Below are 27,017 nucleotides of genomic sequence, written 5' to 3' on the forward strand. Positions count from 1 at the left end.
CCAAGCGTTTTTTGTTTTCTTTTTCTTTTTTTGAGCCATCAGTCTTCTGACTGGTTTGATGCGGCCCGCCATGACTTCCTCTCCTGTTCTAACCTTTTTCTCTCAGAGTAGCAATTGAAATAACTACGTCCTCAATTATCTGCAGGATGTATTCCAATCTCTGTCTTCCTCTACAGTTTTCACGCTCTGCACCTCCCTCTAGTACCCTGACGTCCTAACACATTTCCTGTCATCCTGTCTCTTCTTCTTGTCGGTTTTTTTTCCTTTTATCGCCGGTTCTGCGGAGAACATTTTCATCCCTTACTTTACCAGCTCACATAATTTTCATCATTCTTCTGTAACACCACATCTCAAATGCTTCGATTCTCTTCCGCTCCCGTTTTCCCGTAGTCCATGTTTCACTACCATACAATGCTGTACTCCAAATGAACATTTTTAGAAATTTCTTCCTCAAATTATGGCCTGTGTTTGATACTAGTATACTTCTCTTGGCCAGGAATGCCCTTCTTGCCTGTGCCAGTCTGCTTTTTATATCCTTCTTGCTCCGTTCATCATGGATTATTTTGCTGCCCAAGTATCAGAATTCCTTAACTTCATCCTCCTCGTGATCACCAATCTTGATGCTCAGTTTTTCGCTGTTCTCATTTCGCTATTTCTCATTACTTTCGTCTTTTTTCGTTTTATTCGCAATCCATATTCTGCACTCATTAGAGTGTTCACTCCATTCATTAGATCCTGTAATTCTTCTTCATTTTCCCTGAGGATAGCAATGTCATCAGCAAATCTTATCATTCATATCCTTTCACCTTAAATTTTAATCTTACTGTTGAACCTTTCTCTTATCTTCGTCATTGCTTCTTCGTTTTAGAGGCTGAACAGTACGGGCCAAAGGATTCATCCCTGTCTTACACCCTATTTAAAACGAGCAGTTCTTACTTGGTCTTCTATTATTATTGTTCCCTCTTGGTGCTTCTACACATTGTATGTTACCCGTAATTCCCTACATCTTACCCCTATTTTTCTCAGAATTTCGAACAACTTGCACCATTTTACACTGTGAAAAGCTTTTTCTAGGTCGACAAAACCTATGAACGTGTCTTGATTTTTCTTCAGTCTTGCTTCTCTTATCAACAGCAACATGAGAACTGCCTCTCTGGTATCTTTATCTGGTAGCAGCACAAAACAGGAACAATACTAATGCACTCTGGTGGTTATGCTACCTGTCACAGAGAATTTCAACTCTAATCATGTGCATACTCGCCGATGGTGTGCATGTGGACGATGTTACACTGATATCCGACCATGTACTCTGGGTACTTCACTTTTTTTCTTTGTCACGTAGCGTTTTAGACGAGAAACGCATGGCTTCATATGTAATCCTGTTACGCGGTTACTTAGTGGAAGAGAGCACACCAGTGATGATGGTGTCGATGGTATTCTACTGTCACGTATTCGATCCACAAAAACATCAGTCAACTTCTAGTGTTTCAAATACTCCGCGCATGATGTGATAGGGCAGAGATTGCAATAACATGTGCACAAATTTAACTACGGCACCAAATTCAACAGAATCATCATCACAGACATATCGTGTTTGTAAATATCAAGTGAAATAAGATGGGTAATGACAAAATTTCCTGCCGACGTGTGGCTTCTCATACACAAGGCAGCTGTTAACTGTCGCATTTTGAGTTCGGAGCACTCAAACAAGTTCATCATCTGAGAAAGCGGGCTTTCACGTTGGGGTTTGGTACCGCGTCATTCTTTACAGAATATATGGTCCCGACGTTTCAGCCTTCTTGCTTAGGTCTTCTTCGGGATTAATTTTTTAATCGTGTCGTCGGCTTTAAGGTGCCGGCGGCTTGGCTGCCCACCCAAGTGCTACGGTGACGCGACCGGCGTTTGCAAGGCGCTCGCTGCCCACGCTCCGTCCGCCAGCCACAAATACACCACCAACCACATCAATGTCACTGAGTAGCCAATAATGGAAATCTACGACGACAAACGCGGCAAGCACAGTCCTTAGATCTGAGCAAGGTTTTCAGGAGATTTCCCTTGGTTTTAAGGCGCTTGCTTGGACTAGGAATCTTCTTCCAGATATTCCTAACTGGAACTCTCTTTGCCCCTCTGCCAGGTCACCTAGCATTTGGCTGGAAAGTCCTTCACTCTCCGATGAGTCATTATTCGAACAGCCCGCTCTACCTTTAAAGTAGGAAATTAAAGGAACAAAAGAAAATGCACGACGATGTGAAGACAGTGTCCGGGAGAAGATTCTGGAAAGAGTGACGCTGTATAAAACTTCAAGAACTATTATCATCAAGGCCATCGTTATTTTCACTATCATCATCGCTGTCGTCGTCATCCATATTATCAACATCGGCCATTTGACATCTACACTGAGATGACGAAAGTCATGGGATACCTCTCAACGTCGTGTCGGACCTCCTTTTGCCCAGCGTTGTGCTGCTGTTCGATGTGGCATCGACTCAACAAGACGTTGGAAGTCCCCTGAGCCATGCCGCCTCTATACCCGCTCATAGTTGCGAAATTGTTGCCCGTGCAGGATTTTGTGCACAAATTGACATCTCGAATATGTCCGATAAATGTTAGATGGGATTCATGTCGGGCGATTTGGGTGGCCAAATCATTCACTCGAATTGCCCAGAATGTTCTGACATGGCGCATTGTCATCCATAAAAATTCTATCGTTGTTTGGGAACACGGCGTCCATGAATTGCTGCAAATTGTCTCCATATAGGCGTACATCCAGGAGACCCAGTCCATTCTATATAAAGACAGCCCACACCATTGAGGAGCCACCACCAGCTTGCACAGTGGCTGGGTCCATGGCTTCGAGAGATCTATGCCACGCTCTAACCCTACTATCAACTCTTACCAACTGGAATCGTGACTTATCTGACCAGCCTACGGTTTTCCATTCGTCTATGGTCCAACCGATATGTTCACGAGCCCAGTAGACGCACTGCAGGCGATGCGGCTCTTAGAAAAGGCACTCAAGTCTGTCTGCTGCCATAGCCTATTAACGCCAGATTTCGACATACTGTCCTGACGGATACGTTCGTCGTACGCCGCACATTGATTTCTGCAATTATTTCACTCAGTGTTGCTTGTGTGTTAGTTTGACAGCTCTATGTAAACGTGACCGCTCTTGGTCGTAAGGGAAGGTCGTCGGCTACTGCGTTGTCCACGATTAGAAATTTGGTATTCTCCGTACGCTGTTGACACCGTGGATCTCGGAATATTGAATTTCCTAACGCTGTCCGAAATGCAAAGTCCCTTGCATCTAGCTCCATCTGATAATGCGCGTGCAAAGTGTGTTGATTCCCGTCGTTGCGCCATAATCGTGTCGGAAACCTTTTCACATGAGTCACCTGAGAACAAATGCTCTGCCAGTTCACTGCCCTTTTATACCTTGTGCATGCAATACTACCACCATCTATATATGTGTACATCGCTATCCCATGATTTTTGTCACATCATTTTGTGGAAATCCCCTGTAGAAATACTGAGCCGTACTACCTCTGTGGCCGTCCATGCTTGCGAAAGTGTTGCCGGTGCAGAATTTCGTGCACGAAATCACCTCTCGATTATGTTCCGTAAATATTCGATGGGGTGTATGTCGGACGATCTGGGAGGCCAAATCATTCGCTCTAATTGTCCAGAATGATCTTCAAACCAATCGCGAACAATTGTGACCTGGCGTCATGCCATCGTTCCAGAATGAGATTTTCACTCTGTAGCCGCGCGGTCTCAGGCGTCTTGTCACGGTCCCTGCGGCTCTCCCCCGTAGGGGTTCGAGTCCTCCCTCGGGCATGGGTGTGTGTATGTCGTCCGTATCGTAAGTTAGTTTAAGTTAGATTGAGTAGTGTGTAGGCTTAGGGACCGATGACCTCAGCAGTTTGGTCGCATAAGACCTTACCACAAATTTCCAAAACTTCACTCTGCAGCGGAACGGGCACTGATGTGAAACTTCCTGGCAGATTAAAACTGTGTGCCGGACCGAGACTCGAACTCGTGACGAGTTTCATGCCATCGTTGTTTGGGAATCTGAAATCGACGAATAGTTGCACATGATCTGCACGTAGCTAGACATAACAATTTCCAGTCACTGATCCGTTCAGTTGGACCAGCGGACCAATTCAGTTCCATGTAAAACAGCCCACACCATCATGGAGTCATCACCAGCCTGCACTGTACCTTGTTGGCATCTTGGGTATATGGCTTCGTAGGGTCTACTCAAACCTCGAACCCCACCAACAGCTCTTACCAATTGAAATCGCGAATCATCTAACCAGGCCATGGTTTTCAGGCGTCTATGGTGCAACCCATATGCTTACGAGTCCAGAAGAGGCGCTGCAGACGATGTTGTGCTGTCATCAAAGGCACTCACGTCTGTCGTCTGCTGCCATAGTCCACTATCACCGAATTTCTCCTCAGTGTCCTAACGGTTACGTTCGCCGTACGTCTGACATTTATTTGTGCAATTACTTCAGGCAGTGTCGCTTCTCTCTTAGCACTGACAGCTCTAAGCAAACGCCCGTTTTATTTCACACATTGTCGCTTGTCTATTAGCACTGACAACTGATGTAAACGCCGTTGCTCTCGGTCGTTAAGCGAAGGCTATCAGCCGCTGCCTTGTCTGTGATGAGAAGTAATGCTTGAAATTTTGTATTCTCAGCATATACTTAACTGTGTGGATCTCCAAACACTGAATTATCTAATGATTTCCTGAAAGTAGTGTCCCAGGTGTCTATTCCCAACTACCATTGCTCTTTCGTAGTCTGTTAAATCCCGTCGTGCGGTCTTAACCACGTCGGAAAACTTTTCACATGATACACCTGGATACAAATGACAGCTCCGCCAGTACTACCACCACCTGTATATTGTGCAGAATTGTTATTCAACTTGGGGGTGACTAGACACTTCAACAATAACAACAAACAACAGGATTAGCGTTGCTACAACTTAACAAAAAGCCTGTAGTTCCCTAATGTTTCATCAATGCCGGTTCCCAACTGGCCGTGGTTGATAGGCTAATGGAGATGGGTGCCTTCAAATGGTTCTGAGCACTATCGGACTTAACTGCTGAGGTCATCAGTCCCCTAGAACTTAGAACCACTTAAACCTAACTAACCTAAGGACATCACATCCATCCATGCTCGAGGCAGGATTCGAACCTGCGACCGTACCGGTCGCGCGGTTCCAGACCGAAGCGCCTAGAATGGGTGTCTTCAATAACTGCTTACACAACATTTACGTAATTTATTAGTAATAGTGCACCAACAACAACAAGTCTTAAAACACTTCATAAAAGACTGATTATATAACTATTCCTTTAGGTAATAAATTCTCAACCAGTAACAGTAGCAAACAACATCACTTCCAAATAAAAACTTACAGAATCGTAATGGTAGAAAGGTACCTTTCAAACTTCAAAAAAACTTTCATTTAACACGCAGATATAAAACATATACAAAACTCTCAGTTAGTAGATGTAGTAAATTCCAATATTTATAAGCCGTTGAACTGAATTTAAAATCAATCCAATGAGTAATCCTGATAACAAAATTATGTTCACAAATAAGAAATATAATAACTTTATGACCCCGCGCATCCGGAATTGGCCACACTTTTACACAATCGTCAGTTCCTTTGAAAAGTGACAGTTACTGCTCAATTTCCACACAGTTAAGCAAACTAACAACGCAGAAGTCACTGAAGGTTGATACACGTACCGTATTCCACTACTTTCTTCTTCAATGTCATAACATCCTTATTGTGGGCCAACATGCTGCAGCACAGCGTGTTCAGGTTGGGCCCACGCTGTCTTGTTTATATGCCGTGGCAAAACATCCACTAACGACATCGGCCACAGCTCGCCGTAATTGCGTCCATACAATTGCAGAGCCCACGGCTTATCGTACCATAGCAGCGTTGAATTTCCAAGCGTCTCGGTTTGACCATCAGTCCACAACCACAGAGTGCCAAAATTATTAAATGCAAAATTCGGACCATCCGGACCCCAACACCCTGCCGTTCTGTCCTTCTCGCTCGGTACTGTCTAATCCTCCACTCCTCGTCGCCAGAGGGCCACTCGCTGTCAACTCGGCGCCCCAGTATCACTGGCGAGGCCAATATCAAACTTAACACTCGCGGCAGTAGCACAATCGTGCCGCAAATCGGCACAATATGTGCATATCGCTATCCCACGACTTTTGCCACCTCACTGCTGAATGAAGGTATCCTCGACACTTTTCCACCCACTGTGCGATTCAGCTGTATTATTCCAGCGTATTTTGTGATAGTTGACTTCCCGTTTGAGATATACCAGAGGCTTAGACTTGAAAAAGACCAATAGTTTGCACAAAGGGAGCGAGACAATATTGAAAATCTCGCGTGACGCGGATGCGCTGTATTTTTGGTGGTTTTTATATGCCAGGTTGTAGTAGTTTCCCGACAAGATAGTACACAAGTGTGCTACATCAATAACGTCTCTACTTCCTATACATTACTGTGGTACGCTGGAAACAACTGCGTGCCGGCCGCGGTGGTCTAGCGGTTCTAGACGCGCAGTCCGGAACCGCGCGGCTGCTACGGTCGCAGGTTCGAATCCTGCCTCGGGCATGGATGTGTGTAATGTCCTTAAGTTAGTTAGGTTTAAGTAGTTCTAAGTTCTAGGGGACTGATGACCACAGTAGTTAAGTCCCATAGTGCTCAGAGCCATTTGAACCATTTTTTTGGAAACAACTGTCATTTAGACCCTGTATATGTTTCTTAACTACAGCCTGCAAAGTAACTGATCAGAAACTGCCTCTTTCGTTTTGGATTTATATTAACAATTCTTCAGAATCTAGAAAAAAATCTGAATCGTCAATCCCAGAAACTGCAACTGGGCAACATTGTTATATTAGACCGCATATATAAATTTACGTTTCAGTTTTATGTTCATGGAGTGCGTTGGAACGTGATAAGTGCCATAACATGCGATGAAAACCGTACGCTCTGATGCTTTGATAAATTTCATTAATATCTTACATGGACCTAATTTTTTCAGTTTGTTCAACTAAGTTATAAGAGAAAAAATTAATCAGGTTATACGTATATGATGCTGATATTTTTTAAGCAGTTTTGTAGCTAAATTTGGTTTCGTTGCTGCAAAGATAAAAGGGAAGTTGACTGTCAGAACCAGTCGTGCGTGTCGGCGACAAATGACGGGCGATTATTCACACGCGACGCAAGGGACGGCATCACGACAGCACGGTAATGAATCTCGACAGCTTCACATTACAGGATCACGCAGCTATAATACGTCGGACGCTTCGCATTCATACTGACCAGGCAGATGAAAAACAACAGGTGTAGGTTCCATTTCCGGCAACACGGTTTAATCGGATTCCTCGTCTGAAAGGCGTACATGTGCTAAACACACACATGAAGTCTCCTAAATCTGGATGGCTCATTCCTTTTCCTTTCTCGGTCTTCACATTTGTTAATCACGTTTGCCGGACTCTTCAATCCCTTACACTCTTCTTCTGTTTTATCATCTCCTTGGTGCCTACACCCTCTTTTCATCACTCTCTCGAGTAAGGACATGAAGTACATTCAGTGGCGAAATAAGTGCCCGACTTGTACCACTTCTCCTTCTGACGATCCTTTCCAAGGACTATTAAAAATTCTTACTTACTTGCCATTCACTTGGACGAGGATATGTTTCCACTTTGGCCACCAACATGACATTTGAAAAACCTCAAGTTCCTTCTTGGTGCTGTTCAGCCTTGAGAAGGAAGTTCCATTTCTTGAGAGAAAACTTATCACGTATTATAACTTATTATTCCTTTCAGTCATAGTTGCGATATGATTTATTTGTTCGTGCCGCTTTAACCAGTTAGAGGCCATCTTCAGAATTGTGAAAGTAAAACTAAACAATGAAATGAAAAATATGAAAAAAGGTGGAAAGTGTCATATGTATGATTAGTTATATTCAGTTGTTTCACATACATTAAGTTATATTTAACACAGTAACCATTGCACATCTCTCACGTATCTTTTGGAGCAGAAAACGCTGGTTGATTGTTAACAGATTTGTGTTCTTCAGAAATGCTCCTCCCATTTAATTATTTCTCTTGTAACGATCATTGCGCTTAGGTCGCCTTAAATTCAGATCTTACCAGATAATAAGAATGCGAACGAGAGCAAATATCTTCGCGACGAGATATCAGCCTGGTGGTGAATCATTGCTCTGTGGGCAACTGCTTCGAACAGTGAAGATGTGTAGAATTTTCCACACTAGATCTAGAACCATAAGAAGTGAAAGAAGGGATCATCAAATTGCACGCTACTTCCAAATGTCTTACTTCAGTGCACTATATCACAAACTAATGACGTAAAATAGTACAGGATGTAATGACCACTAAGCCCGATCAACTTCACTACTGGTACTTCTTACAGTTTCGGTGCGTTTCTCTAGATACGTTACATCAACAGCACCGTAGGAGAGAGTATTTTAAGTTAGGACCTGCTGAAGCAAATACTAACAGCAAACGAGACGCGTTTGAACGACTAGGGAGCTAGAGCGTAGTCCATAATAGGCGTATATGCAGTTTCAAGTCTATTCGGTTTTAAACAGTCTGATTGGCTAGCATACACGGGATCTCCTCTACAGCATTAAAAGCTTTTATTCCAGAAATTTTTAACATAATGCATAATAGCAACATTCTTTTGAATAATACACATCGAGTATTCGTAATAGACCTAGCCATATTAAATACAGGCTATCCTGGAAGCAAAAGAAGAAAGTATGTTCAAACATAGGTTCAAATGGCTCTGAGCACTATGGGACTCAACTGCTGAGGTCATTAGTCCCCTAGAACTTAGAACTAGTTAAACCTAACTAACCTAAGGACATCACAAACATCCATGCCCGAGGCAGGATTCGAACCTGCGACCGTAGCGGTCATGCGGTTCCAGACTGCAGCGCCTTCGGCCACTTCGGCCGGCTGTTCAAACATAGGATCCAAAACACTCTATTACGAGATAATAACCCGTGATATATTTGAAACTTTCATACTGCTTTTTCGCTGTACGTTTTACAGTTTCCACTCATTTCAATAAACATTCACATCAAAACGTCTTTAAGTTACCGTTCTTAGGATTGCAGGGACATCACGAACCCTGTAAAAGCCAGGAGTTACCTGGTCTTGCAGATCATCAACTGTGTTCAGTAGCTAAGCATAAGCAAAATATCAGATGTATCATAACAACAAAGGGTGAGAAAATGAGTTGCGGTAAGGAAGGAGTCGTGCCTCGAGGACATCACAGCCGCCTTGAGTGTCGAAATGTCTTGCCACTTGCCCTCTCACGGCCAGCGCGATACCCTAGAATTTTTCTTGCGATACGTCGGCCGAAAAACACTTCAGACTCACCCTTTACGAGCTGTCACATACGAAGGAACTGAAGCGGTACTCCGTAGCGCAAAAAACTCATACATTTCGTCGGATTCAGATATTGGGCCATTGTTATGAGTTGATCACACGAGCGATGTCTGTCGTTTACATTATTGTGTACTACCTGGTTTATTCTGGTACAGTTGGTATAACTGCAGCGGTGATACTAATACTTTGATCACTATTCCTATACTTGACCTGCCTGAATCCCTCCATCTAGATGGAAATGGGAGCTGGGTTCGCAGCTGGATGAATATGTTGACTAAGGAGAAATTTTTTCCGTTACGACAGATACTTTTTTAAATTTTTACTTAGACCAATTCTGAAGTATTCAGGAGGCTACAAAAGGGTACTCAAAAACTTTCGGAACACATTCTTCATAAACAGGAGGAAATGAACCTTGTTCTGTAAACACTTTGTTTACATATTCAACTGTGTTTGAAGCTTACTTTTTGTCCGCGTCTGCTTTCAAATATTACGGACACAGAGTTCTGCCTTGAGCAAACAGAATTTTCTTCTTAGAAACGCATCTATGTTTCTTTGACGTTTCACTATCGTCACTGCGTTAATTTTATTTTCACAATATCACATACTGATCTTTGTGTAGCTGTCGGTCATTTGCAGTACAGCTGATGTTTTGCTCCAGAAATTCAGCTGCAATGTCTGTTGTTTGCCTTGACTTTATACTTGCTAAAATGCCTTGTGGCAGTGTTCCGCCATGGTGGAACAAATGAACATCCCGTAAACAGCGACATAGTGTGTCTTAGCAAGTACAGTTTGCACATAGGCTTGAGAACGTGGATACAACGAAATTGCAGATGATAAACTGGAACAAAATATCAGTATTATTGCAAATGATAGAAAGGTTCACAAACGCCAGTAAGTTGCATTGAGAAAATAAAATTAACCTACTGAGGATGGCGAAACTTCACCGAAACATGTAGGAGTATTAAGGTAAAAAGTTATGTTTTCGCAAAGAAGAACCCTATTTCCGTGATTATATACTTTAGCGCCATGTTAGAAGTTTTCTGCAACTCTTCATAGTACAGTAACTGTACTAAATGGACGGAAAAGAACGTACCAGCAAACCACATGACAGTCTTCCTCAGATAAAATGTCGAAGCAAATATTATGTGCAAGATTGTGCGCCTTATTTTCGTGTCAATGCGCGTCGGTTCAGATTCCGTGACAAATGATTGGGAAGAGGTGGACAGATTTCCTGGGCTTCACGTTCTCCAGACCTCAACCCCCTAACCTTTTGTTTATGATGACTCGTGTGTACCAAAGGCCGGTGCAGATGCAAACAGCGTGTTGACGTTTATCAGTGAAATCCGGACATTTATGTAAGAAAGAGCTCGTATAGTATGCCTTTGCGTTCTCTACATATGTGTTTCTTCTGAGTCACGTACTATTAAGAGTTGTAGAAAATGAGTTGTAACATTTTCAGCACCATTTCCATGTAACACAGTATTTTCTTCTTCATGTGTGAGAAATTTGTCCTCAAAATTCGACAGTGATATAAACGGGTTAGCGGCAGACGTATCGCTGAAGTTGAGTTATGGTTGACTGATTGACATTCTTGTATATAGTAAATATACTATAGCGTGCCCTTGAAAATGAAACTATGTGTATTTCGACACCAATCGAACCGTCAGAAGTTATCAAATGAAGTAGCTTCTATAGGTAAAATATAAGTCAGCTAAGCTTTTCACCTGTAATATTTTTGGAACCGGTTAAGACATAGTATTCCAGTTTTCACTCAGATGAATGGTGAGAAAGACTTCTAGTTTCATAGCTGTACTTATAACACCGACATCGATATCAACTTAGCATTTCGAAATGGAACTATAGTAATTTCTACTGCTAGTATCGTACTTCTAAAAGAGACGTTTTCAATGGCATTTCAATCTTCAAAAGCCGGTTAAATTTGCTACATCACGAAGATGACGTGCTACTGACGCGAAATTTAACCGACAGGAAGAAGATGCTGTGATACGCAAATGATTAGCTTTTCAGAGCATTCATACAAGGTTGGCGCCGGTGGCGACGCCTACAACTTGCTAACATGACGAAAGTTTCCAACCGATTTCTCATACACAAACAGCAGTTTACCGGCGTTGCCTGGTGAAACGTTGTTGTGATGCCTCGTGTAAGTAGGAGAAATGCGTACCATCACGTTTCCGACTTTGATAAAGGTCGGATTGTAGCCTATCGCGATTGAGGTTTATCGTATCGCTACATTGCTGCTCCCGTTGGTCGAGATGCGATGACTGTTAGCAGAATATGTAATCGGTGGGTTCAGGAGCGTAATACGGGACGCCGTGCTGGATCCCAACGGCCTCGTATCACTAGCAGTCGAGAGATGACGGGCATCTTATCCGCATGGCTGTAACGGTTCGTGCAGCCACGTCTCGATCCCTGAGTCAACAGATGGAGACGTTTGCAAGACAACAACCATCTGCACGAACAGTTCGACGACGTTTGCAGCAGCATGGACTATCAGCTCGGAGACCATGGCTGCGGTTACCCTTGACGCTGCATCACAAACAGGAGAGCCTGCGATGGTGTACTCAACGACGAACCTGGGTGCGCGAATGGCAAAACGTCTTTTTTCGGATGAATCCAGGTTCTGTTTACAGTATCATGATGGTCGCATCCGTGTTTGGCAACATCCCGGTGTAAGCACATTGGAACGTGTATTCGTCATCGTCGTACTGGCGTATCACCCGGCGTAATGGTATGGGGTGCCATTGGTTACACGTCTCGGTCACCTCGTGTTCGCATTGATGGCTCTTTGAACAGTGGACGTTACATTTCAGATGTATTACGACCCGTGGCTATACCCTTCATTCGATCCCTGCGAAACCCTACATATCAGCAGGATAATGCACGACCGCATGTTGCAGGTCCTGTACGGGCCTTTCTGGATACAGAATATGTTCGACTGCTGCCCTGGGGAGCACATTCTCCAGATCTCTCACTAATTGAAAACGTCTGGTCAACGGTGGTCGAGCAACTGACTCGTCACAATACGCCAGTCACTACTGTTGATGAATTGTGGTATCGTGTTGAAGGTGCATGGGCAGCTGTACCTGTACACGCCATCCAAGCTCTGATTGACTCAATGGCCAGGCGTATCAAGGCCGTTATTACGGCCAAAGGTGGTTGTTCTGGGTACTGATTTCTTAGGATCTATGCACCCAAATTGAGTGAAAATGTGATCACATCTCAGTTCTAGTAAAATGTATTTTTCCAATGAATACCCGTTTATCATCCGCATTTCTTCTTGGTGTAGCAATTTTAATGGCCAGTAGTATAGTTTCTGATGAATTTGAGAATTTAAAACTTGGGATTTTTCTCTTTTGAGCATGAAACCGTTCGCTGTCTTATCCGGAAGTTCGTTATTTTCACTCAAATAACGAAATTTGTTACGTCAGATAAGGACGAAACAGAGTATTGGATAGCTACGATACCGGCGTAAAACAGACTCGGAGGAAATGTAGCTTTCATTCCTGCTGTATTGTTCACGTGTGTCGAGTGCTGGTTAGTTAGGAGAAAATAGACACCTTTCAGAAACCAAGATAAATTAGATATGCTACTTCACTACGGAGAATGTGGAAGGAACACGAAGAGAGCAGTTGATTCAAGACGGGCAAACAGCAGCGGGTAAAGAGCGAGCTTGCTACGAACGGAGCAAAAGAAATAGACTCTGAAATGCATTCGCAATTTGCGAATACGATTGTACGACGGCTATACGATTTAAGAGCAACATATGAAAATTTGTGCCGGACCGGGACACGCAAAGCTGAATTTCCCATTTTGTGTGTGTGTGTGTGTGTGTGTGTGTGTGTGTGTGTGTGTGTGTGTGTGCGTGTGTGTATGAGTTTATGTACCATCATCAATGTGTTGAAAAAGCTTGTGCTTTGGCATGCCTCATGATATCGACAGTAAAGCAAATGAAAGCCGGTCCTCGTCGCCTATCAAACAGGAAGAAAGATAAAAGAGGTCGTCTCATTACGACATGAGGCCGCGCGTTGGTACTGCGCGCTACAGAATTATCGATGCATGTCTTCTTGTGTCAATGTGGTGGCCATTGGTAGTTCAGTCCTAACATGGCCGCCACTTCGGCTATCCAAGCGCGCTTCCCCGACCCATCCAAACCCCCGTATTTCACCGTGTGCTCACGTTCTGTATTCCGACACACGGACAGAGGGAGAGACTTATTACTGATGGGGCCTGTCTAGGCATGTAGTACCATTTTGCAATTTCTGTGATTTTTGGTGTACCGTCCAATGTCCTTCAGACATGCGTGCACATCTAAAGGAAAAGACGCTGCTACGATCTACAGCTGTACGAAGTAGGTAACATGTATTCGCAGTTGCAGATCTTATCTGCACAATATTTAAGGGACATATGAAAATTTGTGCCAGACTGGATTTCCCGCCGTACACGAGCGGTCGCCTTAACCACTCCGTGTATCCGAGAACGCCTCCCGAACTGACCCAACTCCCCATCTCCTGCAGGCGTGCTATTCTACCGTCCTTATCCCGGTGACTCGAACCTCCGTACAATCGCAATGTCGTGGCGGCTGTCGCCCTTTTATGCTGCACGAACTATTGCGCTGATTAGCCACGTAGCAAGAAGGAGTTCCGGAACCTGCATGTACCAGGCGTTTTTCTCATGGTGCCGCTGCACCGGCTGGCAAGTTGCCCTGCGTGTACCTGTCTGCTCATGAGCCAGCCACAATGGCGCCCTGGGAGAACTTCCCACGTCGCGTCGGCCAGAGGTCGCTTGGCGATGCACGGGGCACGCTCCGCCGGATGTCGCGGCCGCTTCCGCGTGGCGGTGGCAGAGGGGGTGGAGGGGGTGGGGGAAAGACACGCGGGAGGCACCCCTGATCTCTCATTCTGTCGGTGGCCCCTATACAACGGCGATACGCATCGCTGACTGAAAATCAATGTGCTCGGAATATGCCAGGCGTTAGGGGACTGGAACTAAAGTATGCGCGTCTGTTTGGGTAAGCTTCCAGTCAATTTCTTTCAATGTTCCTTTATATTTTCTTTCTGAAATGGAAATAAAATGTGTGAAAAATGTTGGCGAACTGTTTCCTAAAACAGAGGAAATATGGAAAACAAAATTATCTTCATCCCCTTTGAAGTTAATTTCCATTGGCTGTACTACACTTTTGGTGACGTTTATAGAGTGTGTCCGGAAATTCCTGTTACAGATTTATAGGAACTGTAAAAATGGTTCAAATGGCTCTGAGCACTATGTGACTTAACATCTGAGGTCATCATTCCCCTAGAACTTAGAACTACTTAAACCTAACTAACCTAAGGACATCACACACATCCATGCCAAGGCAGGATTCGAACCTGCGACCGTAGCAGTCGCGCGGTTCCAGACTGAAGCGCCTAGGAATTGGAGAGAGAAGTGAGTACACAATATTTTGAATAGAAGCCCATGTCCGGTAAGGTACCGTTTCCTTGCTACAGCCATTTGGAAACATATTTGTAGGCAGGTAAGCAATAGAGTAGTAATGGTGGTGGGAGGTTACGTCAGATATGCTGATGTCAGTTGACATATATGCTACTTCTCTGATCTGGTTTGAGCCTCATTCACTTATCTGTGAGTGTTAAAGCAACATAGTCGAGTACGCGTTTACAGAATACACCGACATGATCCTTTTGATTGGCGAAGCTCACGGTAAAGGAACAGCTGCTCTTTGCCTTTATCAAGATCATTCTCCACAACGTCCGATTCCATCGCATATCCTTTTCGCCACAATTACCCAACGGCTTCGAGAAAGGGTACCTTCACCGTCAGCTGGCGTGACTGCGGTGCTCCAAGCCGCACATCCGAATTGGAAGAGGCCATACTGCATCATATTGAAAATAATCCGTCAACGAGTACACGAGCAAGTTATTTGGCTATTAATGAGTGGAACCGTAAAACAAGTGATGTAGTGGGTCACGCTTAATTGATTACTTGTAAAAGAGGTCGCGTTACCAATGTATTTTGCGCCGCGCGGTGTAGCCGCGTAGTCTTAGGCGTCTTGTTACGGTCCGCGCGGCGCCCTCCGTCGCAGGTTCGAGTCCTCCCTCGGGCATGGATGTGTGTGTCGTCCTTAGCGTAAGTTAGTTTAAGTTAGATTAAGTAGTGTGTAAGCTTAGGAACCGATGACCTCAGCAGTTTGGTCCCATAAGACCCTACCACCATCACCAATGTATTTTCAGTTGGTCGTAGCAACCGGCCGTGGTGGCCGAGCAGTTCTAGGCGCTACAGTCTGGAACCGCGCGACCGCTACGGTCGCAGGTTCGAATCCTGCCTCGGGTATGGATGTGTGTGATGTCCTTAGGTTAGTTAGGTTTAAGTAGTTCTAACTTCTAGTGGACTGATGACCTCAGAAATTAAGTCCCATATTGCTCAGAGACATTTGAACCATTTTTTTGGTTGTAGCACGTAAACGGTACGTTTCCGGACATGGGTTCCAATTCAAAATATAATCTACTCACTCCCCTCTACACGTCCTAGAAGTTCGGAACGGAAGTTTTTGAACACCCTGTAAAGTTACTGGAAATAAAGAAAGAGTGGTATTGCGCTGTAGGCCGGGAGACGCGAAGGGTTAGGCCGCCGCCGAACTGAATCATGACCCCCTACGACACGGCATTTGAGAGCTGCGCGCAAAGTGTATCGGTTGAGCGTAGTTGGCTCTAAAGGATATGCGTACAGTGTGGTGTAATGATTGTGTTGTACGATGATAAGAAGCGAGAGGATGAAACCTGGTTTCTTTACAAAGCGTCCTCCTCTCGAATAGTAGCACTCATTACCATCAATAGTATCGCATCCCGACAGTCTGTGAATCCCTGTTAAGAGGTTTGGAATTTGGTGCAGAACATTAACGCTAAGTCTGATGTCAGCATCCGTTCGCCATGACATTTCCTCCCCTTGTCTGCCATATATTGTTGCTGAAAATGGCTTCCACCGCGAAGATCCGAACAGGCTACCTCCGACTCGAGCGCCGTCGTACAAGCATGCGTCAACGACCTCGGTTACGGAGGTGGGTTTTGTCTGCGAAGGTTTATTTTGATACCTGTCGGAGCATTGACAGCACACCTCCATGAATGTCGAGATGCCAACTACACACCTTGACCATGATGTTTGCTATTCTGAGTCACATCCGTGTGCTGGTGGTTACAGTAAACATAGACAGCAGCCACACGTCTCAATGAAATCTCCGGCAGTTTCCATCTATACTACCTTCTCCTCGCCAGTTACTTTATGTGATCTCTTCCGCGTACCCAAATATTTGTGAAAAAATGTATTAGCACTGTCCTTCCTAATTCCTCCGATGTGTCCCACAAGTGGAGCACTCCTGCTCGTCTTCACCGATTTCGTTCACATTTATGGTACATACAGGGCTTGACCATTAACGAAAGATGCGGAATTGGGACTTCCAGACGGTCAAGCGTTTCGAAAAAAACAGCATTTTTGACGCGGACGAGGCATGAAACGTTTATGTTAGCATAGTTGTCACGCAACGGTTGCCGTTGTGGTAAACAGTGGCTCGAGCGGTCGACTCCTTTTGAAAATAGTGTTTTATGTTCAGTTTCTACGTTACTCAGACTGGAAATAAGTCGAAGTAATGCTCAGTATATAGCAATTATTAATATTTTTATAAAACGTATGGAAAGGAAAGACAAAACAAAAATTGAGATCCCAAATAAATTTCCAAGAAACGATCGTAGTTACAGCGTCCACTAGGACTCACCATTTAATTTTCCAAGGAAGGGCTGTAATTAAACCTTACAGGTATGATGATAATTTTTATTTTATGAATCGTCTAATTACAACTGAATGAAACACAATTTTCATTCCATAGGCGTTTCGTCTTTTGTTCTTTGCAAGGCATACTCAGTGGCAGGTTGCGTGGATGTTTAGATAACAACAAAATGAGTGCTCAGTTCCTAATGTTATGAAGTTTGAAAACAAAATTTCAGTTGACAGTTGTAAGAATCAGAACAGCGATAACAAAGGCACAAAAACTTAACAGGTAGATCTACATCCACGATATCTGTCACTGAAGATGCTTTACAAAGGTGAAATGCGTATGGCGCTAAAATTGTGTTTCATTCAGTTGCAATTAGATGATCCATAGAGCAAAAATTATCGACATACATATTATGTTTAATTACAGTAGTTTCTTGGAAGTTAATTGGAAAGTCCTCGTGGACGCTGTAAGTATAATCCTATCCTGGAAATTTATTTGCAAATCTCAAATTTTCATGTGGTTCCCTATTCATGCCATTTATGAAAATAATAATAAATACGATATATTGAGCATATTAATAAATACAATATATTTCGGTTATTTCCATTGTAAATAACCTAAGCCGCACGGAGTGGCCGCGCGGTTTGAGGCGCCATGTCACGGATTGCGCGGCCCCTTCCCGCCGGATGTTCGAGTCCTCCCTCGGGCATGGGTGTGTGTGTTGTTCTTAGCGTAAGTTAGATTAAGTTAGTTTAAGTAGTGTCTAAGTCTAGGGACCGATGACCTCAGCGGTTTTGTACCTTAGGAATTCACACACATTGCAAATAACCTAAAAATTGAAAATAAAAATGAATTTCTGCATAGGGCCTTATTCCCATAATCCTGTACGCTTCCTACTGCGCCAACCGTTGCCCGGCAACTATGGCTCTTGTCTCGCCCGACCAGCGAGAAAAATGCTACTTTTCTAAAACCCGAGGGTATTTGGAACTTCCATTTTGCTGCTTTCATTTCTGGAAAAGCTCTACACGTACCAGAAATTGGACGAAATCGGTGTTGGCGCCATTTGACTCTAAGAATTTTTTATTTCATTGTTATAGAATCTGTATTTCGACCTTGGGCCGTTTTGAAGTACAAAAATGTATTTATATTTTAAAAAACATCAGACTTGTATTTAATACAAGTTTTTGTACTTGAAAATGGCCCAAGGCCAAAATCTGGATTGCATAACAATAAAATAAAAATTAATACAATCAAATCGCGGCAGCATCATTCAAAAAATTTACCATGAAGGTGGCAGTATCATGAAATTTTGCCATGACTGTGGCTCTAGCCAAAATAAAAATTATCATAGCGTAAGACTTCACGTCACAGCTGGAAGTAACTGAGTAACTTTGACGACACAACAGTAGGTCGCGGACATCCTGTGTCCTTGTGTCTTATCTCACATGCGACAGTGTCGTGGTGTCGTTCTGCGACAGGACAACGTTCGTCCACAAAACGTACGTATCGCTATGAATTGTCTGTGTAATTCTGACGGACTTTAGTGCCCAACAAGGTCCCCAGATCTGTCCCCGACTGAACTTCTTTGGAAGCAGCTCGGATGTCAACTCAGTCCCAGTACCAGTATCCGGAACATCAAGGACGATTTACGACAACTGTGGGTCAGCCTTCCTCGGGAGAGGATAGAAGGACTTTATGACGTCCTTCCCAAATTACTAAGTGCATGCATCCCGACCAGAAGTGGTGCAACAACATAGTGATAAATTGGCTGGTACTGCCAAGTTCTTTGTAAATGTGACTAAATTTGGTAATAATCGAAATAACTCACATGCCCTCCCAGCCAGTGAAGTTTCATTTCATTTCTTCTTCCTTCTCTTGCCGCAGTGGTTCCACCGTTTCCCGTGAGATCACCGAAGTAAAGGGCTGTCGGGCATGGTCGGCACTTGGATGGGTGGCCATCCAGGCCGCCATGCGCTGTTGCCATTTTTCGGGGTGCACTCAGCCTCGTGATGCCAATTGAGGAGCTACTCGACCGAATAGTAGCGGCTTCGGTCAAGAATACCATCATAACGACCGGGAGAGCGGTGTGCCGACCCACGCCCCTCCTATCCGCATCCTTCACTGAGGATGACACGGCGGTCGGATGGTCCCGGTAGGCCACTCGTGGCCTGAAGACGGAGTGCTTTAAGTGAGTGCTTCCTTCTCTTCTGGGTGCTTCACTTTTTTTATCAGGCGGCGTATATATTCCTAAACAACTTCGAAATGTTGGTGCTGTTCGGATTCCATCTTGCATAGGGGCTAGGTGGTATACCTTGGCTAGCATATAGTGTTTATCGTCGTAAGCCTTTTGGATACGGCCTAACATTTTTTATGTTTCGTAGGATGTCTTTCATTGCCCTCATCTTGAACTGAGACGACGGTGTTGACTTGCTCTTGCTTTGGATACGAGGAAGTCACATTGCAAAGAATGTTGAGGCGAGAGGGATCCTTATCGCGAGACGGAACACCCCTGGCGGCGGTCTGTGAGTTCACACGCGGTGTGTCTGCGGAGCGGAGAGGCGGGACCTTGCACTTGTGGAAAGCGCGCGACGCCGCGGCCGTTGCCTCGCGTCGGCGGTCATTAGCGCGGTTCTGGGCGCCTCTGCTGTTCGCACGCTGCAGGGTACGCTACACGGTTCTCGCTCGTGTGGCAGGGGTCAGCGGGGAAACGGCCCAGGGGTTACACCGGGCTGCTCTGTTCCGTACTTTTATGGGGGACGGTACTGTAACCTCTAATGGGACCACATGACGCTGTAGGGCTGACTCCTAGGCAGCCCGACTGTGGGAGCAAAGGCAGCCGACATCTACCTTCCTTCCGTAGCTACAGGACACCTCACTACAACACACAGTGTTTGAACTGCTAGATTGTTAAATGACCCAATGCACTACTCTCCGACTGAACTTCTCTAGTTTCATCACGGTCATCTTCCTCTGCTTTTTTTTTTTCTCCAGTTCTTGATCCCTGCATGTGGCTGACATATGGTCCAGGTCTTTCTTTTCTCTACATCGCGCTTTTGATGGGCCTGGTGTGACACAGCAGGTACGCAATGCACAGCGTCACTGAAATCTGGTAGTCAAGGGAAGGCAGAATTCGGTTACGATAGTCGACGGGGTCGTAATCAGTTACTATTGGTTGCCTTTTACAATTACACACAATTTATTTTAAACCAGTAATTCCATACTCAACAATAAATAAAAAAAATACCACGCGTTATTAATGAAGGAATAAACAACTATATAAATAATCGTGTTTCCAAAAACGGTTCAAATGGCTCTAAGCACTTTGGGACTTAACATCTGAGGTCATCACTCCCCTAGACTTAGAACTACTAACCTAAGGACATCAAATGTTCGTGTGTGAAATCTTAAGGGACTTAACTGCTAAGATCATCAGTCCCTAAGCTTACACACTACTTAACCAAAATTATCCTAAGGACAAACACACACACCCATGCCCGAGGGAGGACTCAAACCTCCGCCGGGATCAGCCGCACAGTCCATGACTTCAGCGCCCTAGACCGCTCGGCTAATCCCCCGTGACTAAGGACATCACATACATCCATGCCCGAGGCACGATTTGAGCTTGCGACCGTAGCAGCAGCATGGTTCCGGACGGAAGCGCCTAGAACCACTCGGCCACAGCGGCCGGCAATAGTGTTTTCAGTGAGTTAAATTTAGCAAATTACCATTAAATACAGATACAGCAGATAATGTTTTAAAAGCAAGCCACTGTGATCTGGGCAGAAGGCCTTACACACCAGGAACGGCAATAATATAAAAAATTTAGAAGCCTGCTGTAAAACAGCAAATACAATAGAAAAGGTTAAGTAAGAAAAACAAGCAACTGATCACGAAACGGTTGAGACAAGATGATGGTAAACTTTGTAACACAACTCTTAACATCCACTGAACACTACTCTGCTTGATTTATTCTGTAAGGTGACCACAACTATTAATTAGACATATATAACCCTTTAATGTAGGCATTACAAGGTACTGCAATAAATAATACAATAATAAGAAAAGGACCAGTAAATAAGTTCCTTAAAGGGTACTGAGGAAGATTATACCCGCACAAGGCGTGGACTGAGGGAGCGTTGCACTGAACTACTGGCCATCAGACTTCCTTTTAGAACACACGTGTCTTACAAGAACCAAGGGGTCACAGACGGTGCTCCAGGAATCGATCTCTGAGAAGGTCCGGCAACAAACGCTTTCGGGAGGGATGATGAGATAGGCAGCCAAGAGTTGCATTCACTTCACAAGATGGTAACTCAGGCTAGTGGCAGTCTAACTAATGACTAATGATAATCTTGCTGAAGTTACCTAACGTCCGATAAACCAAATGCAACGATGGAACAATACGCCAAAGCCGGAACCGGCGGTCTACACTACATCCCCAGAATGCCGTGCTTACAGTGCCCAGAACGAGAAAGGAATCACTACCACCAAAGTAGAAGAATCACCAACCGGCCTACAATCAAGAAAGCTGTCAAAACTACACGCCTTACCGGACAGCAGCGGCAAGGCGAGGAAACGTACACTGCCGTTACATACACTAACCCCCAGGGCAGGTAACTGAGGCGTTAGCGGTCACCAAGCAAGAAAAATTACCGCTGGTTGAACTTAACAAATTGTAACAAGTTGAACGCAGTAAACAGTAATAAGAAGTCGAGGAAAGATAATCAGATCCACCTTCCCCAAGAACTTCACTCGCTGCTCTTCGCCTCGGCGACACTACGAGCAGCAACACGAACACAAGTCACTGGAGAATCGAGAGATATCGCAATGGAGGAGGTTTCTCTACTTGGATTGAAATGCACTCATCTTAAAGCTTGCTGGAACCGATTTACGACGAGGTCGAGCACCCTCGTGACCACAGCCCTTCCATCCGGCAGTCCATGCGTGCCGCCAGCGGTCCCGGCGTGTTGTCGTACTGCCCGGACCTGTCTCCTCCTGAGTCCCCAACCGAACTGGCCCCCTCACACGACACGGAAAAACAACGATGTCGCCCCAAAGATAGGGCAACAGTTTCTACATACCGATAACCACCGCTGCTGCCACTAGCGGACAGGACGCGCTTGCGAAACCGAGTGGCGCCAGTCAACATGAGAAGAAGGCAAACAACCGAAACGATGCCAACTAAACGGTACGGTCTGGCCTCCAAGAGAGGGAGGAAACCTACAACAGCACCAACGCGAGCCGCAACACTGCTCAGTCACCTGTTAATCCACACGCAGTAGACAGCGGATTAGACCTTGGTGGCTACATCGTTTAAGACATAGCTACTCGATCTACTTCGCCCCGATTACCTGATCGCTATCAAATGACTCTTACACGACCTTTTATTGCCTAGTTTTCGGGTAGTATGCATCTCCATCAAATACTGCCTAAGGAAAATGCGGACTAAATTAAGACATGTTCCTACTCCTGCGAACCCCTCTTTCGAGCATTGCGTCTAAGACCATATTATCAAGTTGTCTGTAACGTTTTAAAAAGCTTTTTCACTTCTAGCAGACGGCGCGACAGAAAATAGCTCAGAGGTAGTACTATGCGCCTGTCAGTAACTTCTACTGTCAGATGAATCGATAAAGTGAGTACGGAACAAATGCCGTTCGAATGGAATAGGTCGATTTGGTTGAGGTGAAAGATTCACCCCGTTTACATGGGGCTCTCAAAATCGGATTTCGTAAATCTGTTTCCCAGTACTGCTTCTGCGTGGTCATGTAACACTTCAAAATCGATCCTGGAGATCCGCTTCTAGATGCCGGTTTACCAATTCCGCAATCGATTTTCGCTCCCATGTAAACGCAAGCAGTTTTGAAACTTGCTTTAGTTGCCAGTTTTCGTCTTGTTTTTAAAAATTTTCGAGTAATATAGACGGAGTGGCTTTTTGTGTGGTGAGGGATAAGTAGAAATATTAGTAGAAATAATTCAAAAGTCAAGATCGCTTAAATACTGTTTACTGGATAACCGGTTTCAACACACTAAAGGTCCCATCATCGGACCTGAATGTAGATTAACATTTATAAACCATTTGGATATAACCATACATGAGGCAGAATACCTGATATAAAATGATTCTCACAAAAAAATAAAAAACAACTGTGTGATGGCGGCCGTTGTTAGTCGAGCAGCGGTCATGTACCAAATAGTTTTATCTTGTGGCTGCGGTTTCAGATATCTTATGGAAATGAATGACCATGAGAGCAGTTGTTTTTTTATTTTTTGTGACAATGATTTTATATCAGCTGATGTGCCTCATGTATCGTTGTATCCAAACGATTTATAAATGTTAATCTACATTCAGATCCGATGATGGCACCTTTAGTGTGTTGAAACCGGTTATCCAGTAAACAGTATTATTTCTCCAACAGTGTGATAGCCCCACTACGCACCATGTGTTCACTAGAAATATTAGACTGAAGCTGCTTGCCCCTCCTCCAATTGAAGAGAAACAGCGACTGCGCTGACTAAATCAGAAACTGTAACAGCTGTTTTCCAGGTAACATATTTAACTGAGCCAGCTAACCCGCTTCAGACCTTAACATGTAAATACGGCATTGATAAACGGTTTCCGAAATTCGGTTTTCGTGTTTCGAAAGATGTGCCGCATGTAAACATAGTGACTGACCTGTGACGGGGCCTGAGCTCTAGATTAGGTTGAACTGTGACAAGCTTTTCGTGAGTTTGCGGTCCCGGCGAATATGAACAGACAAACGTGTAACGTAGGCTAATATTCACTTTCACACCATATTTAATTGATCGATTTCAGCTGAACGTCAGATGTATGGTACTTATTTTAGTTGTTCGTCACCAGCCGTTTCCAGCCCTTAAGCCAACCCTGTGCAATATATTGACGGATCTACTGAGATTAGATTTTATTGAGGAAATTGCTTAGCGCCTATAGTCTCTGGGTGAAATTGTCTGTATTTGTCAGCTTAGTACCGTAAGCTAAACTGTTTATTTCGCACGATTTGCTGTATTATCAGTGGTAAATCAGCGTAACGCACGGTCATTTCAGAATTACTGGAAGCATGCAGGGTTTTGTCAGCCTTAACACTATGGTCAGCTGTTGTCGAAATATACGAAACTTTACCCAGATGCACATAAACTTCAATTAGTAGACAAATTAAGTTCGACGCGAACAAATTATAGGAAACAACTGAAAAGAATTAAAAGTGGATCGAAAAGCAGAGATGGTGCTGATTGGTGCCCACACTGCGGTACTTTGATGGCATGAATTTTTGCAAAGTTAAGACATTTTTAATGTAATTTAAATAAAAATATCAGTTATTATTGGTTTCTCCGTCATAATTTTACTGCAGTTAATTAAAGAGAATTTTACATCAGAAGCGTCTCGCTTTCATTTACAAAGTATCTTCTCTGGTCATTTTGAAGGTATGGATGCATATATTTGCACATTTTGTTTGTTATAGGTTAAAAACAGTATTTTTTCATAAAGTTGGTGTGTAATTTACGTACGGTATTTTGGTCTCTTTTTCACATATTCTGCAAACCACTGCTTTTTTCTTTCTTTGTTAATGGATGTTAAGGTTGAAAGAAACTTCGTTGTTCATTAACACTCGGCAATTTTATGCCTTTTTTGAAGGTACTTTTCCTTGCGCTGCAATGGCGTAATTTATACCTCACCTCACTTTAAAAACAGCAATACAGTGATATGCCTTCCGCACTCAGCACAAGGTTACAGGGTTCTTGTTTGATCTTTTTTTGTGCAAGTTGTGAGTGCTGCCAACCTACATAGAGTATGAGGCAGCCAGACAACCGCAAATGTATCCAGAATGAATAAATATGTCGAGGTACGGGTTTCGCCAAGTTATGGCGCACAATACGGCGAATTTCGTGATGTTCGCGCCTAATTTTTATCTTTTACAGTTGCCGAATTACGAAAACGGCTTAGTTTTTTTTTCTAGTGGAACTCTGTACATTTTTTCTGTGCCATTTGAAAGAAGCTTCTAAGAGAACTTTGACGATGTAACATGTGTGCCACTTGATCAAATAGTATACAGATAACAGTGCCGCAAATCACTGTCTCTTCGTCAGTAGAAGTGATTCCATAAATGACTAACCCACTCCTTGATTTGTAAAAAAAAAAAAAAAAAAGATTCTCCTCCTGTGATCTTTCGGGTTAGGGGGTTGAAATTTAGACTTCTTAAAGCGTTATTTTAAGGCTTTTCTGAACATTTTAAAAGAGTGACTACCTGATTTCTACCGGTAAAAAATTAAGTTCTATCTGCCACATCTAAAAAATCTGCTGTTCCAATTTTTTTTTCGTCAGTCGTACTGGTACTGTGTACCGATGCGTACCGTCACAAATCAAGTACTCGTCTAGACTATTATTACAAATCTAAGCCAGCACGTGATTTGGATACGATTCGTTTGTTTATTGTCACGGCTGTGTACTAAGTGCTCAACATGCTGACGTTGAGTATTGCTACACGTTACAAGGAGATTCTGGTAATCAATACTGCACGTTGAATTTCATCTGGAGTTAACGGCAGCAGAGACTCGTGTTATAAGGCATTTCTTTCCACCACACACTGTGGCACGTCTTCCCTGATGAGTAGAATAATCATATTTTATTAAGAAGTAACTTAATTTATTATTTAAGAATACTGTGATTGATTTTAAAGTCCAGTGTGAGTGAAAAATGTTAATTTATTGTATTTTAGAGGTGTACAACTTTGCGTGTTATTGCGACGCAAACAGCGCGGATTTAGGTGGGGCCAGGGCATAGTGTTCGATGTCTTCCCGTTAGGAGTGTGCTTCGAATGCAGTATTCGTGACACAAATAAACTGAACTACGATTTCAACAGTGATCTTGTACTGTCCAACTGGCAGCGAAAACTTCATGCATGAACGAACGTTTCAACTGGCAAAGGTGACGGCAAAGCAGTGACCATTAGAGCATCTTCTAGACAACTCTCATTTAAGCCTAATGAACGGTAGTAAATGCCCTTTTACGTATATATGTGAATATTTCATAGACTGCGGATTCCGGCAAGCGTAATAAGTTTCAGATGGGCGGGAAAGAATCTCAGTGACGTATTGCATCTTGTAACACTCGCCGGACCCCATTGGCGATATACACTACTGACCATTAAAATTGCTACACCAAGAAGAAATGCAGATGATGAACGGGTATTCATTGGACAGATATATTATACAAGAACTGACATGTGATTACATTTTCACGCAGTTTGGGTGCATAGATCCAGAGAAATCAGTACCCAGAACAACCACCTCTGGTCGTAATAACGGGCTTGATACGCCTGAGCATTACGTCAGACTTAGCTTGGATGGCGTGTACAGCCACAGTTGCCCATGAAACTTCAACACGATACCACAGTCATCAAGAGTGGTGTACTGTGACGAGCCTGTTGCTTGGTCACCATTGACCAGACATTTTCGATTGGTGAGAGATGTGGAGAATGTGCTGACCAGGGCAGCAGTCGAACATTTTTTGTATCCAGAAAGGCTGAAATGTAGGGTTTCGCAGGGATCGAATGAAGGGTAGAGCCACGGGTCGTAACACATCTGAAATGTACCGTCCACTGTTCAAAGTGCCGTCAATGCGAACAAGAGGTGACCGCGAAGTGTATACAAGAGCACCCCATACCATCACGCCTGGTGATACGCCAGTGTGGCAATGATGAATACAAGCTTCTAATGTGCGTTCACCGCGATGACGCCGAATACGGATGCGACCATCATGATGCTGT

At 43.9% G+C, this 27,017-nt stretch overlaps 1 protein-coding gene across 1 annotated transcript in view; it reads left to right on the forward strand.

The window, feature by feature from the left end:
- Positions 1 to 14,261: 14,261 nt before the first annotated feature.
- LOC124777769 overlaps positions 14,262 to 27,017 on the forward strand; it is a 268,850-nt gene continuing 256,094 nt past the window's right edge. The window contains exon 1 of the mRNA XM_047253279.1: positions 14,262 to 14,330. Within this exon, the coding sequence (XP_047109235.1) occupies positions 14,262 to 14,330 (69 nt within the window). The remainder of the gene's footprint in view (positions 14,331 to 27,017) is intronic.

This window comes from Schistocerca piceifrons, chromosome 1 (assembly GCF_021461385.2).
Source record: "Schistocerca piceifrons isolate TAMUIC-IGC-003096 chromosome 1, iqSchPice1.1, whole genome shotgun sequence".
NCBI classification, from domain to species: Eukaryota; Metazoa; Arthropoda; class Insecta; order Orthoptera; family Acrididae; genus Schistocerca; species Schistocerca piceifrons.